General features: G+C 38.5%; 1 protein-coding gene across 2 annotated transcripts in view; it reads left to right on the top strand.

The window, feature by feature from the left end:
• LOC124619667 (nidogen) overlaps positions 1-16,496 on the top strand; it is a 255,619-nt gene that overhangs the window by 131,705 nt on the left and 107,418 nt on the right. For both annotated transcript variants that reach the window (XM_047146205.1, XM_047146206.1), the window contains exons 4-7: positions 2,826-3,034; positions 8,123-8,223; positions 8,496-8,639; positions 13,780-14,013. In XM_047146205.1, the coding sequence (XP_047002161.1) occupies positions 2,826-3,034; positions 8,123-8,223; positions 8,496-8,639; positions 13,780-14,013 (688 nt within the window). The remainder of the gene's footprint in view (positions 1-2,825; positions 3,035-8,122; positions 8,224-8,495; positions 8,640-13,779; positions 14,014-16,496) is intronic.

A 16,496-nucleotide genomic window follows, 5' to 3' on the forward strand; every position in this document is an offset into this window, starting at 1 on the left:
TGGCCACTCATGTGGACAGACAGCTTGTTAGTGGTCATGCCCACACAGAATGCCACACAATGTTTGAAGCTATAGGTATACCACTTGGCTGCTTTTGCAGATGTTTCGTTTGCCTCTGGTGCAGTAGGGCGTAAGTGTGACAGGACAGGAGTAGATGGCTGTGGGAGGATGTGTGAAGCACGACTTGCAACTAGTCTGATAGTGGATGATTAGTTGTGGGGAAGGTATCATATAGGGAAAGACAAAGATATTGCATAGATTGGGTGGACAGTGGAGTACTGCCATTGGAGGGGTCTGGAAGATAGTGGGGACTGTATTTCTCATTTCAGGGCACAACATGTGGTAGTCAATACCCTGGTTGAGGACGTGAATGTATTAAGATACTGGATGAATGAGGGTAGAGTGTCTTCAAACTCAGTCCAGATCATGAAGCTGTTAACAGTGAATCTGAGGGATTTGTGATTCTGCATTGCTAGGAATTATTCCTCCAGGTGACCCATGAGTAGTTTGGCATAGGATGCACCTTATGGGTGGCACTGGGTGTACTGTGGATTTGTTTACAAGTGATGGCTTTAAAGGATAAGTAATAAGTGGGTGAGGATTTGCTGGTCATGGTGATCAGAAAGAAGGTTGTATGTTTCTAGTCGGTTGGATGTTGGGAAGGATAGTGTTCAGTGGTGGTAAGGCCATGGGCATTGCAATGTTAGTGTGGGAGGAGATGGAATTGATTTGATGATCAGGATGCTGAGTAGTAAAAGGACATGAACTGTGAAGAGTCAGTAGAGCAAGTAGTTGGTGTGTCTTATATAGGAGGATAGGTCATGGGTAATAGGCTGCAAGTGTATGTCCACAAGGATAGAAATTGTTTCAGGGGTGGGGGAAGGGGGAGAGGACTGTGCGGTATCCAGCCAAAATGATATGTCCTGGGTAGTTGGGTTTACGTATTTTAGCCAGCATGTAGAAGGTAGGAAGACAGAGAGAGACTCAGGGTACAGGTTCTGGGATGGACATAGGAATTCGAGGAGGGACTGGAGAATATGCTGGATTTCTGGAATAGGGTTACTGTGGCAGGGCTTTTAGGTGAGCCTGTCTGACAGCTGGCAGTGTCTCCACCAGGTAATCCCTGCAGTGGTGGATCCTTTGTAAACACTTGGGATACTAGAGTCAGAATCCGTTTTTAGATGGCAGATTTCTGTTCTGTCTGGATATTAGCTTCCATCTTGAGGATTTTGGGGAATAATGATGGTACGGAGTTAGAGGTTGGTAAGTTCTGGAAAGTTATCAGGGCACGATTTGGCCAGAAGAGGGGTGGGCCATGGTTAGGTGGAAAACCAAATAGAGTAAATCAGGATTCAGTATTTATTTTATGATGAGTGTAATTGGTAGGGTTGGTGAAGAAAAAGTATTTTCACTGTAATGGCTGGGAGAAGGTGAAGAGTTCTTTTAAAACCCAGCATGATTGAATTTGGGAGTGGGGCAAAATGTGAGACTTTTTGAGAGGACTGATACTTCTGTGGGACTCAGGCTTTAGGAGAACTGGTTCATAACTGTGTTGCAGCTCTGTTTAGGTTCGGGTTCTGTAGCGTAAGGGGTGGGAGTTATGAATCAGTATTACACAGCATGGGAGCAACTGAATCGTTTTGTGCACCAGGGTATTGACTAGCTCTTGTCATGGTCCTTTCTAAACTGTGGCTAAGAGACAGCTGAACCATACTGATGCTGAGCATTCTGCACATTGTGGTGTGCTTCACTTCAGCAATTGCCTCAGAGTCTGTGCCATCTGGATTCTTTCCACCAACACCAGCTTTTCTGATTTGCACAGCTGGTGACACATATCCTTCATTCAATCTTCGCTAGTCGCTCTTTCCACTTGCCTCTATCCCCTTTGCTGCTCTCACTCCAGCCCTACAGATGCCTGCCACCCCCAAGTGCACCTGCATCATTCTTTCCCCTTCTCTGCTTCTCCTCCCCTACTTTTCCACGAAGCACAGCCTTCCAGTGGTGCAGCCTTCTGTACCACCACTACCCACTCCAACTGAGATCACATCTCATGACACTTGGGCCCCAGTGCCCAAAGATGACAATGACTGTGTGTGTGTGTGTGTGTGTGTGTGTGTGTGTGTGTGTGTGTATGTTTTTCAACATCTGAGGAAAGATTTTGTTCAGCAGCTTTGTTTACTTGTAAACGTACTTTAAATATGCCTGTCTGTCACTCAACACCCCTGTGTGGTGAGTATCAACCTATTCTGTTTCAGTGTATTTCTGAAAAGATAAATTTGTTAGCATTGAATATTAACGGTGCATTAGGAACAGCTGATTGTACATATCCTGTGGCATCAAGTAATCATCAATTTGCTAATGGAGGGAAGTGTGAAGGGTAAACCTTGTAGGGAGTGTCCAAGTCTAGAGTGCTGTAAGATTCAAATGGATGTAGTTTTCAGTAGTTATGCAGAGATGAATAGGCTTGCAAAAATTGACTAGCATGGAGAAATGTGTCAAATCAGTCTTCAGGCTGAAGACCACAACAGCAACAGTAGCAGCAGTAACAACTACATATGTGTTCATTCCTACAAAAATATAATTTTCTCTATTGCAAATTTATTTAATTACATAGCCTTCCTTTATACCTGGTAATGACCATAACATTATTCATGATAATTCATCCAGTAAACCTAATTTTTCTGTACATACTGCCCTTTACTTGTTCTGTGTTGTCAAAAATTAAGTGACCAACAGATACGTATAAATAAATTCGTGCCTCACACTTTTCCTTTGAGCTGTTCTTCAATAGACTCCCATAATGACAACAAATATGTGTGTCACAGGTGAACACATACCAGGTGGTGGTCACAAGTGATGGGCAGCGATCATTTGCCCAATTCCTGTATGCAGATGATGGCATACAGTGGGTACAAGGTTCGGGACAAGAGGGTGGTTTGCCTGATGCCCGCGCTCAGGCAGGGCTGGTGGCTGCAGATGGCCGTCTGTACACTCTGCGGGGATCAGGCACAGACCACGTGCAGAACCTCTACAGGTGAGTTGACAGCTACTGTAGGCAAATGGGTGTCCACTTGATATGCTAACAAGTGACAACATGTCGTTAGCCTGTTATATACTCATCATAATTGTACAATCATTCAGAAATTAATAATAAAATATCTCCACTGTCTTTATAACAGTTTGTTGTTGAACACAGCTCTTCATTCATACAAAGAAATGAGTGTTGTTGACAGGGAATTTCAAGTTGATACTGTATTTCTAGATTTCGAGAAGTTTTTGAACAGCATACCTCACAAATGGTAGCTCATCGGTCCCAGATGGATTCATGTTTTCCTGTCAGAAAGGTCACTGTTTATAATAACTGATGGGATGTCATCTAGTGAAACAAAAGTTATATCTGGGGTTCCACATGGAAATATTATAGGCCTTCTGTTTGTTGTCCTAAACCTGTATTAACAAATAAAATCAACAGTAGATCAAAACTAATTACAAAATCATTTACACAAGATGCCTGCATAGTGTGAAAATGACAATTGACTCTGAACAATAAAAAGTGATGTTTTCAATATGAGTACTAAAAAAATTCCATTAAATTTTGATTACGTAGTAAATCACAGACATTTTAAGGCTACTGGTACAAATAAATACCAAGGGATCGCAGTTACGAACAACTTAAATTGGAATCACCACACAGAAAATGTTATGGGAAAGGCAAACCAGAGACAACATTTTATTAGCTGAACACTTAGAAGGTGCAGCATATCTATTAAAGAGACTGCCTACACAATGTTTGTCCATCTTCTTCTGGAATAATGCTGTGAGGTTTTAGATCACTACCAGATAGGGTTAATGGTGGACATCAAAAAAGCTCAAAGCAGCACAGCTCATTTTGTGTTATCATATAATAGTGGTGGAAAGTGTCATGGATATGATAAGTCAGTTGGTCAATTTTCATCATGGGGAGATCTTTCCACAAAATGTCAGTCACCAATTTTCTCCTCCAAATATCAAAACACACACACACAAAATACAATTTTAAGCACATCTTTAGGGCATCAGCTGACTATTGAAGGCGACATCACATTCACAGAACTTATGGCATATTCAGTGACAGAACTGCAGGGATTTGCTGTTGTCTGGGTCTTTTGTTTGTCAGGGCACCACAGTAAATCTGACAGTGACCCTAAAGCACTGAGTTTTCTGCTAAGCTGCAAACTGTTATGCACTAAATTGGCAACAAGGTATCGTTTTACATACAGGAGTTAGGTAGTGGATGTACAAAGGGAACCAAATATTGTGACCCTTTGAGTTGAATTCATATGTGGAAATATTGCTTATGAAGGGCACCAGTTACTGCAAATAATTCTTCTCAACATGTGTCAGAATATGGGCCAATTCAAAGGCCAAGATCTTTGTTGGTATCAGGTAATGGATCAATACATAACGGCACGAATGAAGAAAAGATATGAAACTGCATTTTTTTTATACGTTCATAAAGTGTTTGAATATTTACGCTCTAAAAATGCAATAATAGAGTTTATAATCAATCAGATATACATTTCTTAGCTAAGACAAAAATATGTTTAAAGTTGATGTTAATGATACCTCAGCTATGATTGTACCTCATATGCCAGTACCTGCAAATTGGAGAAGCCGTAGCAGTTGCTGGACAAAAAGCCTGTTGAATCTATGACAGACTTGGCAGAGTCTCATATCCCTCTGCCAGTTGTCACATGCTCTGGACCTCATGTCCGATTACGTAGAAAGTACCATTAGAACTTGTAGGGAGTAAGATACTCGGTCATTATGAACTGCAAGATATATCACTGATCCTGCTTATTCTTTGCTTTCATTTTGTTCATTGATGTTTATAGGATATTCTGTGGTTTACTTGAGTTGTTTGCATTCTCATGTGCCCCTTATAAATGTTGTCAATAAAGCATTCATTGTAAAATACAACATACAGACGTAAAATAAAAGTTTAGGTAGAACAACAATGAAAAGACAGGAAGTAAAGGTGAAGCAGCAATCAAGAAACATGTTCAAAAAATTGAAAAATGTAAAACAAAAGGTGGATAAATGGGGTTAAATTGACAACATTGATAATGACAGGAGTGGGTTGGTAGAAGGAGGAAGGGCAAGATGCAGAACTGAAAAGAATGAAGATTGCAGTTGGAACAGTTACTGTAATTTAATTATATGATGTATGTGAGCCAAGAATGTGTTGTATAATAGCTTCTTTGGCAGACCATAATAAAAAATAATATTTTAAAATACCAAACAAAATACTTGAATGATTTGGGTTAGGGGCCCAAATAGCAAGGTCATCAGTCCCATCAGATTAGGGAAGGATGGGAACGAAAGTCGGCCATGCTCTTTCAAAGGATTGATCTCGACATTTTCCTGAAGCGATTTACGAAAGTCACAGGAAACCTAAATCAGGATGGCTATATGCGGGTTTGAACTGTCATCCTCCCAAATGTGAATCCTAACTACTGCACCACTTCGCTTGGTAACAAAATACTTGAAAAGAACTTTAGATAGATAGATAGATAGAGAGAGAGAGAGAGAGAGAGAGAGAGAGAGAGAGAACTATGTCTCCTAATTGTAGATCTGAAGCTACTGAGCACACTGCCCACTAGAACACTACTATTCTGGCTGAAAACTACCCCAAAAAATTACTGGCCAGTTTTTTTCTTTATATTTCTTGTGCATTAACAATTTTATACCACCACAAATAAGAATAGCTAGTCACAAAAAACTGTTAGTTTATGCAAATTGCTGATGTCTTTTCATGAAAATATTCCAAAAACAAAGATGATGTGATTTACCAAACGAAAGCGCTGGCAGGTTGATAGACACACAAACAAACACAAACATACACACAAAATTCAAGCTTTCGCAACCAACGGTTGCTTCATCGGGAAAGAGGGAAGGAGAGGGAAAGACAAAAGGATGTGGGTTTTAAGGGAGAGGGTAAGGAGTCATTCCAATCCCGGGAGTGGAAAGACTTACCTTAGGGGGAAAAAAGCACAGGTATACACTCACACACACACACATATCCATCCGCAAGTACACAGACACAAGCAGACATTTGTAAAGGCAAAGAGTTGGGGCAGAGATGTCAGTCGAGGCAGAAGTACAGAGGCAAAGATGTTGTTGAATGACAGGTGAGGTATGAGCGGCGGCAACTTGACATTAGCGGAGGTTGAGGCCTGGCGGGTAACAAGAAGAGAGGATATACTGAAGGGAAAGTACCCATCTCCGGAGTTCTGACAGGTTGGTGTTAGTGGGAAGTATCCAGATAACCCGGACGGTGTAACACTGTGCCAAGAATTGCTGGCCGTGCACCAAGGCATGTTTAGCCACAGGGTGATCCTCACTACCAACAAACACTGTCTGCCTGTGTCCATTCATGCGAATGGACAGTTTGTTGCTGGTCATTCCCACATAGAAAGCTTCACAGTGTAGGCAGGTCAGTTGGTAAATCACGTGGGTGCTTTCACACCTGCCTCTGCCTTTGATCGTGTACACCTTCCGAGTTACAGGACTAGAGTAGGTGGTGGTGGGAGGGTGCATGGAACAAGTTTTACACCCGGGGCGGTTACAAGGGTAGGAGCCAGAGGGTAGGGAAGGTAGTTTGGGGATTTCATAGGGATGAACTAAGAGGTTACAAAGGTTAGGTGGACGGCGGAAAGACACTCTTGGTGGAGTGGGGAGGATTTCATGAAGGATGGATCTCATTTCAGGGCAGGATTTGAGGAAGTCGTATCCCTGCTGGAGAGCCACATTCAGAGTCTGATCCAGTTCATCCCTATGAAATCCCCAAACCACCTTCCCTACCCTCTGGCTCCTACCCTTGTAACTGCCCCCGGAGTAAAACCTGTCCCATGCACCATCCCACCACCACCTTCTCCAGTCCTGTAACCCGGAAGGATCAAAGGCAGAGCCAGGTGTGAAAGCACCCACGTGATTTACCAACTGACCTGCCTACACTGTGAAGCTTTCTATGTGGGAATGACCAGCAACAAACTGTCCATTCGCATGAATGGACACAGGCAGACAGTGTTTGTTGGTAATGAGGATCACCCCGTGGCCAAACACGCCTTGGTGCACGGCCAGCACATCTTGGCACAGTGTTAAACCGTCCGGGTTATCTGGATACTTCCCACTAACACCAACCTGTCAGAACTCCGGAGATGGGAACTTTCCCTTCAGTATATCCTCTCTTCTTGTTACCCGCCAGGCCTCAACCTCCGCTAATGTCAAGTTGCCGCCGCTCATGCTTCACCTGTCATTCAACAACATCTTTGCCTCTGTACTTCTGCCTCGACTGACATCTCTGTCCAAACTCTTTGCCTTTACAAATGTCTGCTTGTGTCTGTGTACTTGCGGATGGATATGTGTGTGTGTGTGAGTGTATACCTGTCCTTTTTTCCCCCTAAGGTAAGTCTTTCCGCTCCCGGGATTGGAATGACTCCTTACCCTCTCCCTTAAAACCCACATCCTTTTGTCTTTCCCTCTCCTTCCCTCTTTCCTGATGAAACAACCATTGGTTCCGAAAGCTTGAATTTTGTGTGTATGTTTGTGTGTCTATCAACCTGCCAGTGCTTTCGTTTGGTAAGTCACATCATCTTTGTTTTTAGATATATTTTTCCCACGTGGAATGTTTCCCTCTATTATATTCATATCATGAAAATATTCTGTTACATAATTACTGTACTGAAAGATACTAGTCTGCTTTCAGGTAATGTAATGTCTCTCAGAAACCAAGAAGTTGCTTAGTTACTTACATACTACACCATTTGACTTGAAATTACTTTTTTGGGAGTGGGGGTCTCAATGATGTATTTCTCTCTGTTATACTTAAATGGCAATTTCATCTTCTTTAGATGTAAACCATCTCCAAAATAACATTCTGTGATACATGGTTTTTGTAGATATTCTTTTCTATAAATTATGTATTATTATTCTTCATCCTTATATTTGTGTAGTGGCTAAAACAGTTTTATTACTGAAATCTGGTTTTGTTAATTTAAAACAAAAATTTGTTATTTCTTCCGTGGTTTTCTTCATATCCCTCTTCTTTCTTCTCAGTGTGCTAAGATATTTTTTCTGTTAGGTGGTCCAATATTGGTGAACCTGGCATCTGGTTGTTTAACATTGGAGAGACTGATGAGAGAGGGAATATCTTACTACCAGACTTAGCTGAAGATCCATCAGGTACAAGAAGATTTGTCAGGAGCATATGTTTAAAGACATGTACAAAATAAGCAGGTTTTAATAATGTTGCTGACTGACTTTAATTTCAAAAATTCTATAAAAGCACTTAAAGAAAAATAAACTGCATTTTAAGAGCTCTCAATTTACATTTGCTCATTTGATCTTTACTTGAAGCAACACACTCCAAAGATTACATGTTGTATCTAACTTAAAATCATTGTAAACTAATTTCATAAAATTAAGAAGTATGATAAAAGAATTCATTATTTTAGGTGCTGATGCTGAAGTAAACTCTTGTGCCCAACAAGGAATAACAACATGTCATAGTCACGCTACATGTCTTGACTATGAAACAGGGTTTTGCTGCACTTGTAATGAAGGTTATTATGGGAATGGCATCCATTGTTTGAAAGAAGGTTAGTATTTATGAAGTAAGAAGATAGACTTAACTGATTACACAATTAAAAACCTTTTGCCCTAACTTATGATTTTTCAAAACAAAGTCCATGTATTTTATTTAAGTTAAAGATTGGAATTAAAGAATCCAATTTCATTTAAAACTAGTTTGATATTGAAATATTACTTGTGTCCATGCCCCAGAGCTTCTGTGGCACTGCACAAAACTGCACTTGTGGATGTGGCCAGAATCCATACATTCTTGGCAACAAGTGATGTGTGAGACATTACAAGATGTACCGCTCCATGAATTTAGTTGTAAACATTTATTGGTGCACCCAGAATAAGTCCCTGCTCTGTTACACTACCAATCATTCTGAATAAGGGGTTCCAGCCCCATATTAACCTGCATGACAGGCTTAAACTTCTCACAACTTCAAAGTCAATAAATGAAAGCCCTTTAGCTTTCTTATTACTTTCATTGAAGATTCTGAGAAACGACTGGACTGGAAAATGTTCACTCATAACAGTTAAATGAAACCTGCCTTAAGCAAGCAACAAATAAAATTAAACACAAAAATATAAACTACTTGGCAACATTCAACGTAAACTCACTTCTAAAAACAGGAAAACTTAAAACGTTAATAAATTTTATAAAACAGAAAAATATAATGATAACTGCACTCCAAGAAACAAGGTATACTGATGAACATTCATTTGATTCAGAGGGATTCAGAATCTTCAAAGGGAAGCCAGGAAAAAGAGTTATGAAGAATGTATCCCAATTTGGAACAGGATTCATTGTAAACCAAAATATATTAAATTCGATAGTAGAATTTAAATCTGTCAATGAAAGGCTTTCAACATTAACCTTGAAATCAGTAAACAAACTGTATACCATTGTAAACTCACATGCACCAACAAATGAGAAAAACAGAACACAAAAAGAACAAACAGAAATTTTTTGGCAGGAACTGTCAAACACCTTAGACCAGATTTCATCCAAAAACACAATAATATTGTTGGGAGACTTTAATGCTCAAATCAGCAAAGAACGTCATCACCAATCCATAGTAGGCAAATTCCCTGCACATAAAAGAACCAATGCAAATGGAGAAAGACTTATTAGTTTATGCAGAGAACACGACATAGTTCTAAAGTCTACATATTTCAAAAAACTCCCTAGAAAACAAACTACATGGGTATCCCCGAATCCAGTCTGTGGGGAGAAACAACTTGACCATGTTGCTATAAGCAGACTGTCTGCATCAGAGACACTCAATGTAAAAGTGGCTAAGAGTGCAAGTTTAGATTCAGATCACTATCTATCTGTCGTTAAATTCAAAATTAGACCAATATATAAAAAAAAGAGCGAATATCAACCTAAAAAGTTTGACACTCAGAAATTAACCAAGGAACACAATTTCAGGACACTTTTGGAAAAGAAAACACCTAAAACATGGGAACAACTTCAAAAAGATATAGTACAGACAGCAGAAGAAACCATTCTCCTTACCAAAAAATGGAAACATGCCTGGTGGAATGATGAGTGTGACAAACTAATCCTAACAAGACAACGAGCTTGGAACATTTGGAATGCCAACAAAAATGATAAAAATAGGAACTCCCTAAAAGAAGCCCAGAAGCAAGCTTCAAAAGGCCTTAAAAAGATCCAAGTTCAATACATAAAAGACCAACTAGCATCAATAGACTCCAACTTCAAACAGAACAATGCTAGGGACTTTTACAAAACTTTCAAAAGTAACTTAAAGAAATACTCTCCTCCTAGTCTATTTTTCACGGACCCAAAAACGCAGAAAACTGCATACAATAGCATAGAGAACTGTAGAATACTTGCTGAATATTTTGAAGAACTACATAACTGTTATCCACCGAAAGAAAAATTTTATTTCAATATTGTAAACCCAACACCACCAGACTCCAAGCTGCCAACCACAGAAGAAATAAAAGAAATCATAAAAGAGCTTAAAAATAATAAAGCCCCTGGAGAGGATAATATAGTTGCTGAACTATGGGGGTACTCTAGTGACAACATGATACAGTGTCTATCAGAAATACTAAAAGAAATCTGGACAACACACAGATTACCACCAGACCGGACAGCTGCATTAATACATCCACTACATAAAAAAGGGAAGAAAACAGATCCTAGCAATTATAGGGGAATCTCCCTCTTACCAGTGACCTATAAGATCTTGTCTAAGGCACTTTTAAAAAGAGCAGAAGAGATACTTGACAAACAGCTAGGAGAGTATCAGGCTGGATTTAGGAAGGGAAGGTCATGTGCAGAACAAATACTAAATTTAAAGAACATAATAGAAAATGAGGAAAATCATTAAAATATGTAATTACTTTTGTGGATTTTAAAAAAGCCTATGATTCAATTGACAGAAATACACTGCTTGATATCTTAAAAGAATTGGGACTTGATGCTAAAACAACTGCAATAATTAAAGGTACTTTGACAAATACAAAATCGAAAGTAAAATTTAGGGGAGAGCTCTCAAAATCGTTTGAAATAAAGTCAGGTGTTTGACAGGGAGATGGTCTGTCACCTCTGCTTTTCAATTGTGTCTTGGAGAAGGTAGTTCGAGAATGGAGGAAGGCCATCAATACTAAAGGGATTCAACAAGGGAGAAATCCAAACAAGATCACTGTCGACTGTTTAGCCTTCGCAGATGACATGGCATTGATTACAGATTCACTAGACAATGCCCAAGAACAAATAAGAGAACTACAAAAACAAGCAGCCAAAGTAGGACTACAAATATCCTATGAAAAAACAAAGTTTATGACAAACATCTGTGATGCTCCTCAAAATATTACAGTTGACAACAACACAATACACAAAACAGATTCCTTTAAATACCTAGGAGAGTGGATTACATACAATGCCAAAGAAAAGATAGCTATAGAAACTAGAGTGCACAGAATGGAAAGAGTGTTTCATATGACCAAAAACGTTTATAATAAAAAATCCTTGTCCTGGAACACGAAATTAAGACACTACCATGCAGTGGCCAGACCTGAAGCTCTCTATGCGGCAGAAACACTTAAACTAACAAGAAATGGAGATCTTGAGAAACTAGAGAAGGTCGAAAGAAGAATTTTAAGGAAAATACTGGGAGCTAAAAGAAATGATAATGCTGAATACAGGTTAAGACCAAACAGAGAGCTATATCTGAAAACAGAGAAACTAACTGATGTAATGAGGAAGAGGAGACTACAGTTTTTTGGACATATATTCAGAATGGATAACAACAGACTAACCAAGCGGATATTCACATTACTCAATAGCTACAAATCCAAGCCAGCATGGTTCATAGAGACTGAAAAGGACATTGAAAATGCTGGAGTTACAATAGACACAATAGAAAACAGAACACATTTCAGAAAGGCAGTTCAAAAGGCAGAATTTCAGGAGAGAAAGAAAATAACTAGACGAAAGTGGACTCAAGAAGAAAGGGAACAACACTCTAAAAGGATGAAGGAAATTTGGAAACTGAAGAAATCTAATACAATGAAGAGTAGCCAAAGTTGATTCATCGTACCCTCCAAATGGGTTATTCGAAAAAAAAAAAAAAAAAAAAAAAAAAAAAAAAAAAAAAAAAAAAAAAAAAAAAGAAAAAAAAAAAAAAAGACAACCTAAAGGTGATAGCGAAAAGCTCATAAAAATACAATACACTCAAATTTCCATGGAAACGAATATAATTTATTGGTATCAACAAAAATGTTGCCAAGTCTGTCTAGATCACTAAACACCACTGGCTAGCTAGCTGCTTGGGTGCACAACTTAATTTGGGGGTCTCTGCCTATTAAGCATGTGCATATTCACTAAACAGCAAAATTACCTAGAAAACCAGAATGACTTGAACAAAATTTCATACCCACTTACGGGAACAAACTTTCAGATTCTCACTAATTTCCCTACTACAAGAAATAACTTGGCTGATCAATAAAAATCACTTTCTCCTGACTTCCAGAGGACACTACAAAACACCCTCTCTCCCCAGGGGGCACATGACTTCTATATGCCAAGGGGGTGCCAGCCTTCTATCCCATTTTGTGAGTTCTGAAAATGCTCTACAAAACTGCATGACTTTTAGGCATTCCAGCAAATCAGAAACGAGAGCAGGATGTAGGCATTTTCATTGGCCATTTCGTTCTCTCATTGACAGAGCTTCTGTTTTCTGGCAGGACCTTTACAAATTTCTCTGCAGTGGGTGCCAGAGAACACTGGCCATCACAGGAAACCACAAACCTGTAAGTCAGCCAGGTAGGCTCTGGCTATAATCATTTTAGGAGGGTTAGAGAAAGATTGGTCCATCTCCTGTAGGTTGGAGGACACCTCCTTTTCCCAGATATTGACCCTGCTGTAGGCAATAGTCACAGGACGAGCACAACATCACACAGGTGTGCCACAAAATGAGGTATTACAATATGACAGAACCTTTCCCACCCAAACAGGGTGCAAACAACAGTCAGTATAAATTTAAATCTATGTTAAAACACAATTCAATTATGATTAATTGATTTCATTCTGGTCTATTTTTTCATTACTCAGATCATTTTCTGTGTCTAGCTAAAAATTGATATGTATAAGATGATTCCTTTCCTCTTTATTCCATCACCAAAATTGAACTTTAGTTCTTGTCCCTTTAGAATCCCATTTTTCCAATAGGATCTGTATATCTCGCTTACTTTTGTTATTCATTCTTTTAAAATGAGTACACCACCTTCACTTCTTCCCCGATTTTTTGTTAATTTTTCTTTTTTTTTTTTTTTTTAATTCTTTTCATAAATCTTTGTTTATCATGCTCCTTCATGTTTTTTGTTTTGCAATCTGCAGAATATGTTGCCAGTAATCCATTCTGATCAGCTTTTGCAATGTAATAAGTGCCTGATTCATTAGTTGTCATGAGTTTGTAATCCTTCCTGAAGACAATTTATTTTGTTCCTATTGAGTCTCCTCCTGAATGTCAGAATGTGGAAGAAAACATTATGTATTTGGGCATTAATTTAATCTTGTTGGTTGTGCTTATAGTGCTAATGTTATATCCATGTGTTATAGTGTTCTTCAAAAGGCTTGTCAGTTGAAAATAAAATACTCTGCCACATGTAAAAAAATGTACTTTGCAGGTGGTCATATGCGAATGAATGGCAAGGTGACAGGTGTAGTGAATGACATCGAACTTGAGGTTCTTGACATGCAGTCGTATATTGTAACACCTGATGGAAGGACGTACACAGCAGTTTCCCGTGTACCAGAGCTGCTTGGTTATGATATGCAGACACTGAGCATCCTAGGAGGAGTTATAGGATGGGTGTTTGCTCGACCTGTTGGCAAAGGTCTCAATGGATACCAACTTACAGGTAATGCTGAAAGTTCAGCAGTGGGTAAAGTATAATGAAACCAAATACATACTGTTAACGTGTTCTCATCAGATTGCAAACCTCATCTTCTGTATATGGACATCAAGGAGCTAGACATTTTAAGAATTACTTTGGGGGTTTCATTTCATGCATAATATCTTATTTTCTGATGGTAGAAAGTACAAGAGTATTAAGTGCATATAAAATCTAATATGTCTCTTTTTGATATTAAAGTTGATTATCTTTCATAGGAATTCTATAATATCATGCAGCTACCACATGGTTTGAGACTTCATCAGCAATTCTAATTTATACTGTAATCTTTCTTTCCTGAACAGTGCCTTCTACATCCAAGTTGTCTATATTTTCTCAGAGTGTTCTAAGATAATGATGTCCTCCAAAATAATATTTTGAAGTGGTATATAAATGAGAGCTTGAAAGGTTTCCTTCTCTGTCTGCTGTTAATCAGCTGCTGATAATACTACCTAGTCTCAGAAATATTATATGCCATTTTGAAGAGTGCATATGGTGATTTTCATGAATATGTGCAGGGAATGAAACAGTTATTTAGTTTCAAAAAAATAACAAGCCCCTTGATCCTTTTAAGGCGATGACTGAATATGGAAACTGATTGTTTTTTGTTTTCTTGTTGCTTTTACTGTTACTCAGTGGCTGCTAAGCATTTTTATATTTGTAGTCACTGTTGTGCACATTCTGCTTTTCGATGTAACACAACATTCTTTTATAAAGCTTCTATACTAATTATATTATTAATGCTCACCGAAAAGGTTATGGACTCAGGTGTGAAAGCAACATTTTATAAATGTTAAAAATAGAAGTTTTTCAAAAAAATCTGGAGTCAGTTCATAATTAAGTTTCGTGTGTGGCATTCATTTGTATTTCTGCTCATTTATCATTCGTGTATGTAGACTGCAGTTTATTTTATCCATTCATATCTAAAAATGAGTGGCACAGACTCACTGAACTACTGACACTTGAAAAGTTGATTGGATGTGAAAAGTATTCAATGTGGAAATTTGCCATGAAGGCCTATTTAGTCCAAGATGAACTGATGGATGTTATGGTAAACTCTCCTTTGGATCTGAAAAAATTAGTCTTGGAAGAAAAAAGACAGAAAAGCAGATTCCTGGACAATTTCGTGTGCAAGGCAAATTATTCCCACATAAGGCACATGAATGTGGAAGCAGAAGCCTGGAGGGCCCTGGAAAAAGGATTTGAAGACTCTGGCCTCTCACGTACAATGGACTTGCTTAGAACATTAATCACACCAAATTAGATAGATGAAAGTCAGTAGACAACTATTGTGATCAAATCATAATGACTGCATTTAAGTTAAATGAAAAAAAGTACTTGGTGAGTAAAAAAATGGAAAGAAACTTTGCTTCTGGCTGGATTATGTGATCATTATCAACCTATGGTTATAGCACCTGAAAAAAGTGGCTCGCACATCTCTGGAGATTGTGTTAAAGTAAATCTGCCACAAGATGTCAAACTTGAAGACACAAATGGGAATGAAGAACCAGCCTTATATGTAAACAAACAAGGCCACAGGAAACACATTACTAAATTTGTCCAACAAACTTTATTATATGGCTAAAGTTTGTTCTAACAGGGGTATAAGAGAAATAAGCTCATCATAAAATAATGATAAAACAAATGTGACTAAAACAGTGAGAACAGAGGAATGCCTCTGTTGTAGCGGATTCTTTACAGTCTCATGAAAGTGAGATGTGGTATTTAGATTCTTGTGTCACAGCTCATATCACCAATGATGGAGGGAAGCTTCATAATGCCAAACCATATAATAGCTCATTGGTCAGTAGGGGAGCTGATGGCTTAGTACTATAGACTTCTGGAAGTGTTAATGTAATCTTGTATGTTGATGATAAAACAATAGTAAAGTGACCTTTAACAAGAAAGGTGAACTAATTGCCAAAAGTATCTCCTAAGCATGACATCTATTTTCTGAATACAAGTGAAATGAGACAATGCTACTACATAGAATGTAGTGGCTTTACAAGCTAGAAAATATGAATCACAACGGTAAGCTGAAGTTGGCAAAGGTTTCAACAGAACTCATCCCTGTGAGTTATGCACCATGGGAAAACACAGTCTTCCATTCAAAACTAGCAGGTGTTATAAAAACATCTTGGGCTTAGTACAGTCTGATTTGCGTGAGGCAGAGGAGACAGCATCTGTTGGTGAAAATCTTTATTTTATCACATTTATTGATGATTTTTCAAGACACATCAATGATTTTTGAGAAAAAATCTGAGGTTTCACAGAAATTTAAAAACTTCAAAGTCATTTGGAAAAACGGACAGGCAAAAATATCAAGAAAGTGTAGCCTGACAATGGAAGGGAATATGTCAGTAATGAACTAAAAAAAATTATGACTGTTCACTTGAACTTCACATTGTGTGTCAATGTCAGTTTAAGGGTAAGTGTAAATGTAAATTGAT

This window comes from Schistocerca americana, chromosome 6, assembly GCF_021461395.2.
Source record: "Schistocerca americana isolate TAMUIC-IGC-003095 chromosome 6, iqSchAmer2.1, whole genome shotgun sequence".
NCBI classification, from domain to species: domain Eukaryota; kingdom Metazoa; phylum Arthropoda; class Insecta; order Orthoptera; family Acrididae; genus Schistocerca; species Schistocerca americana.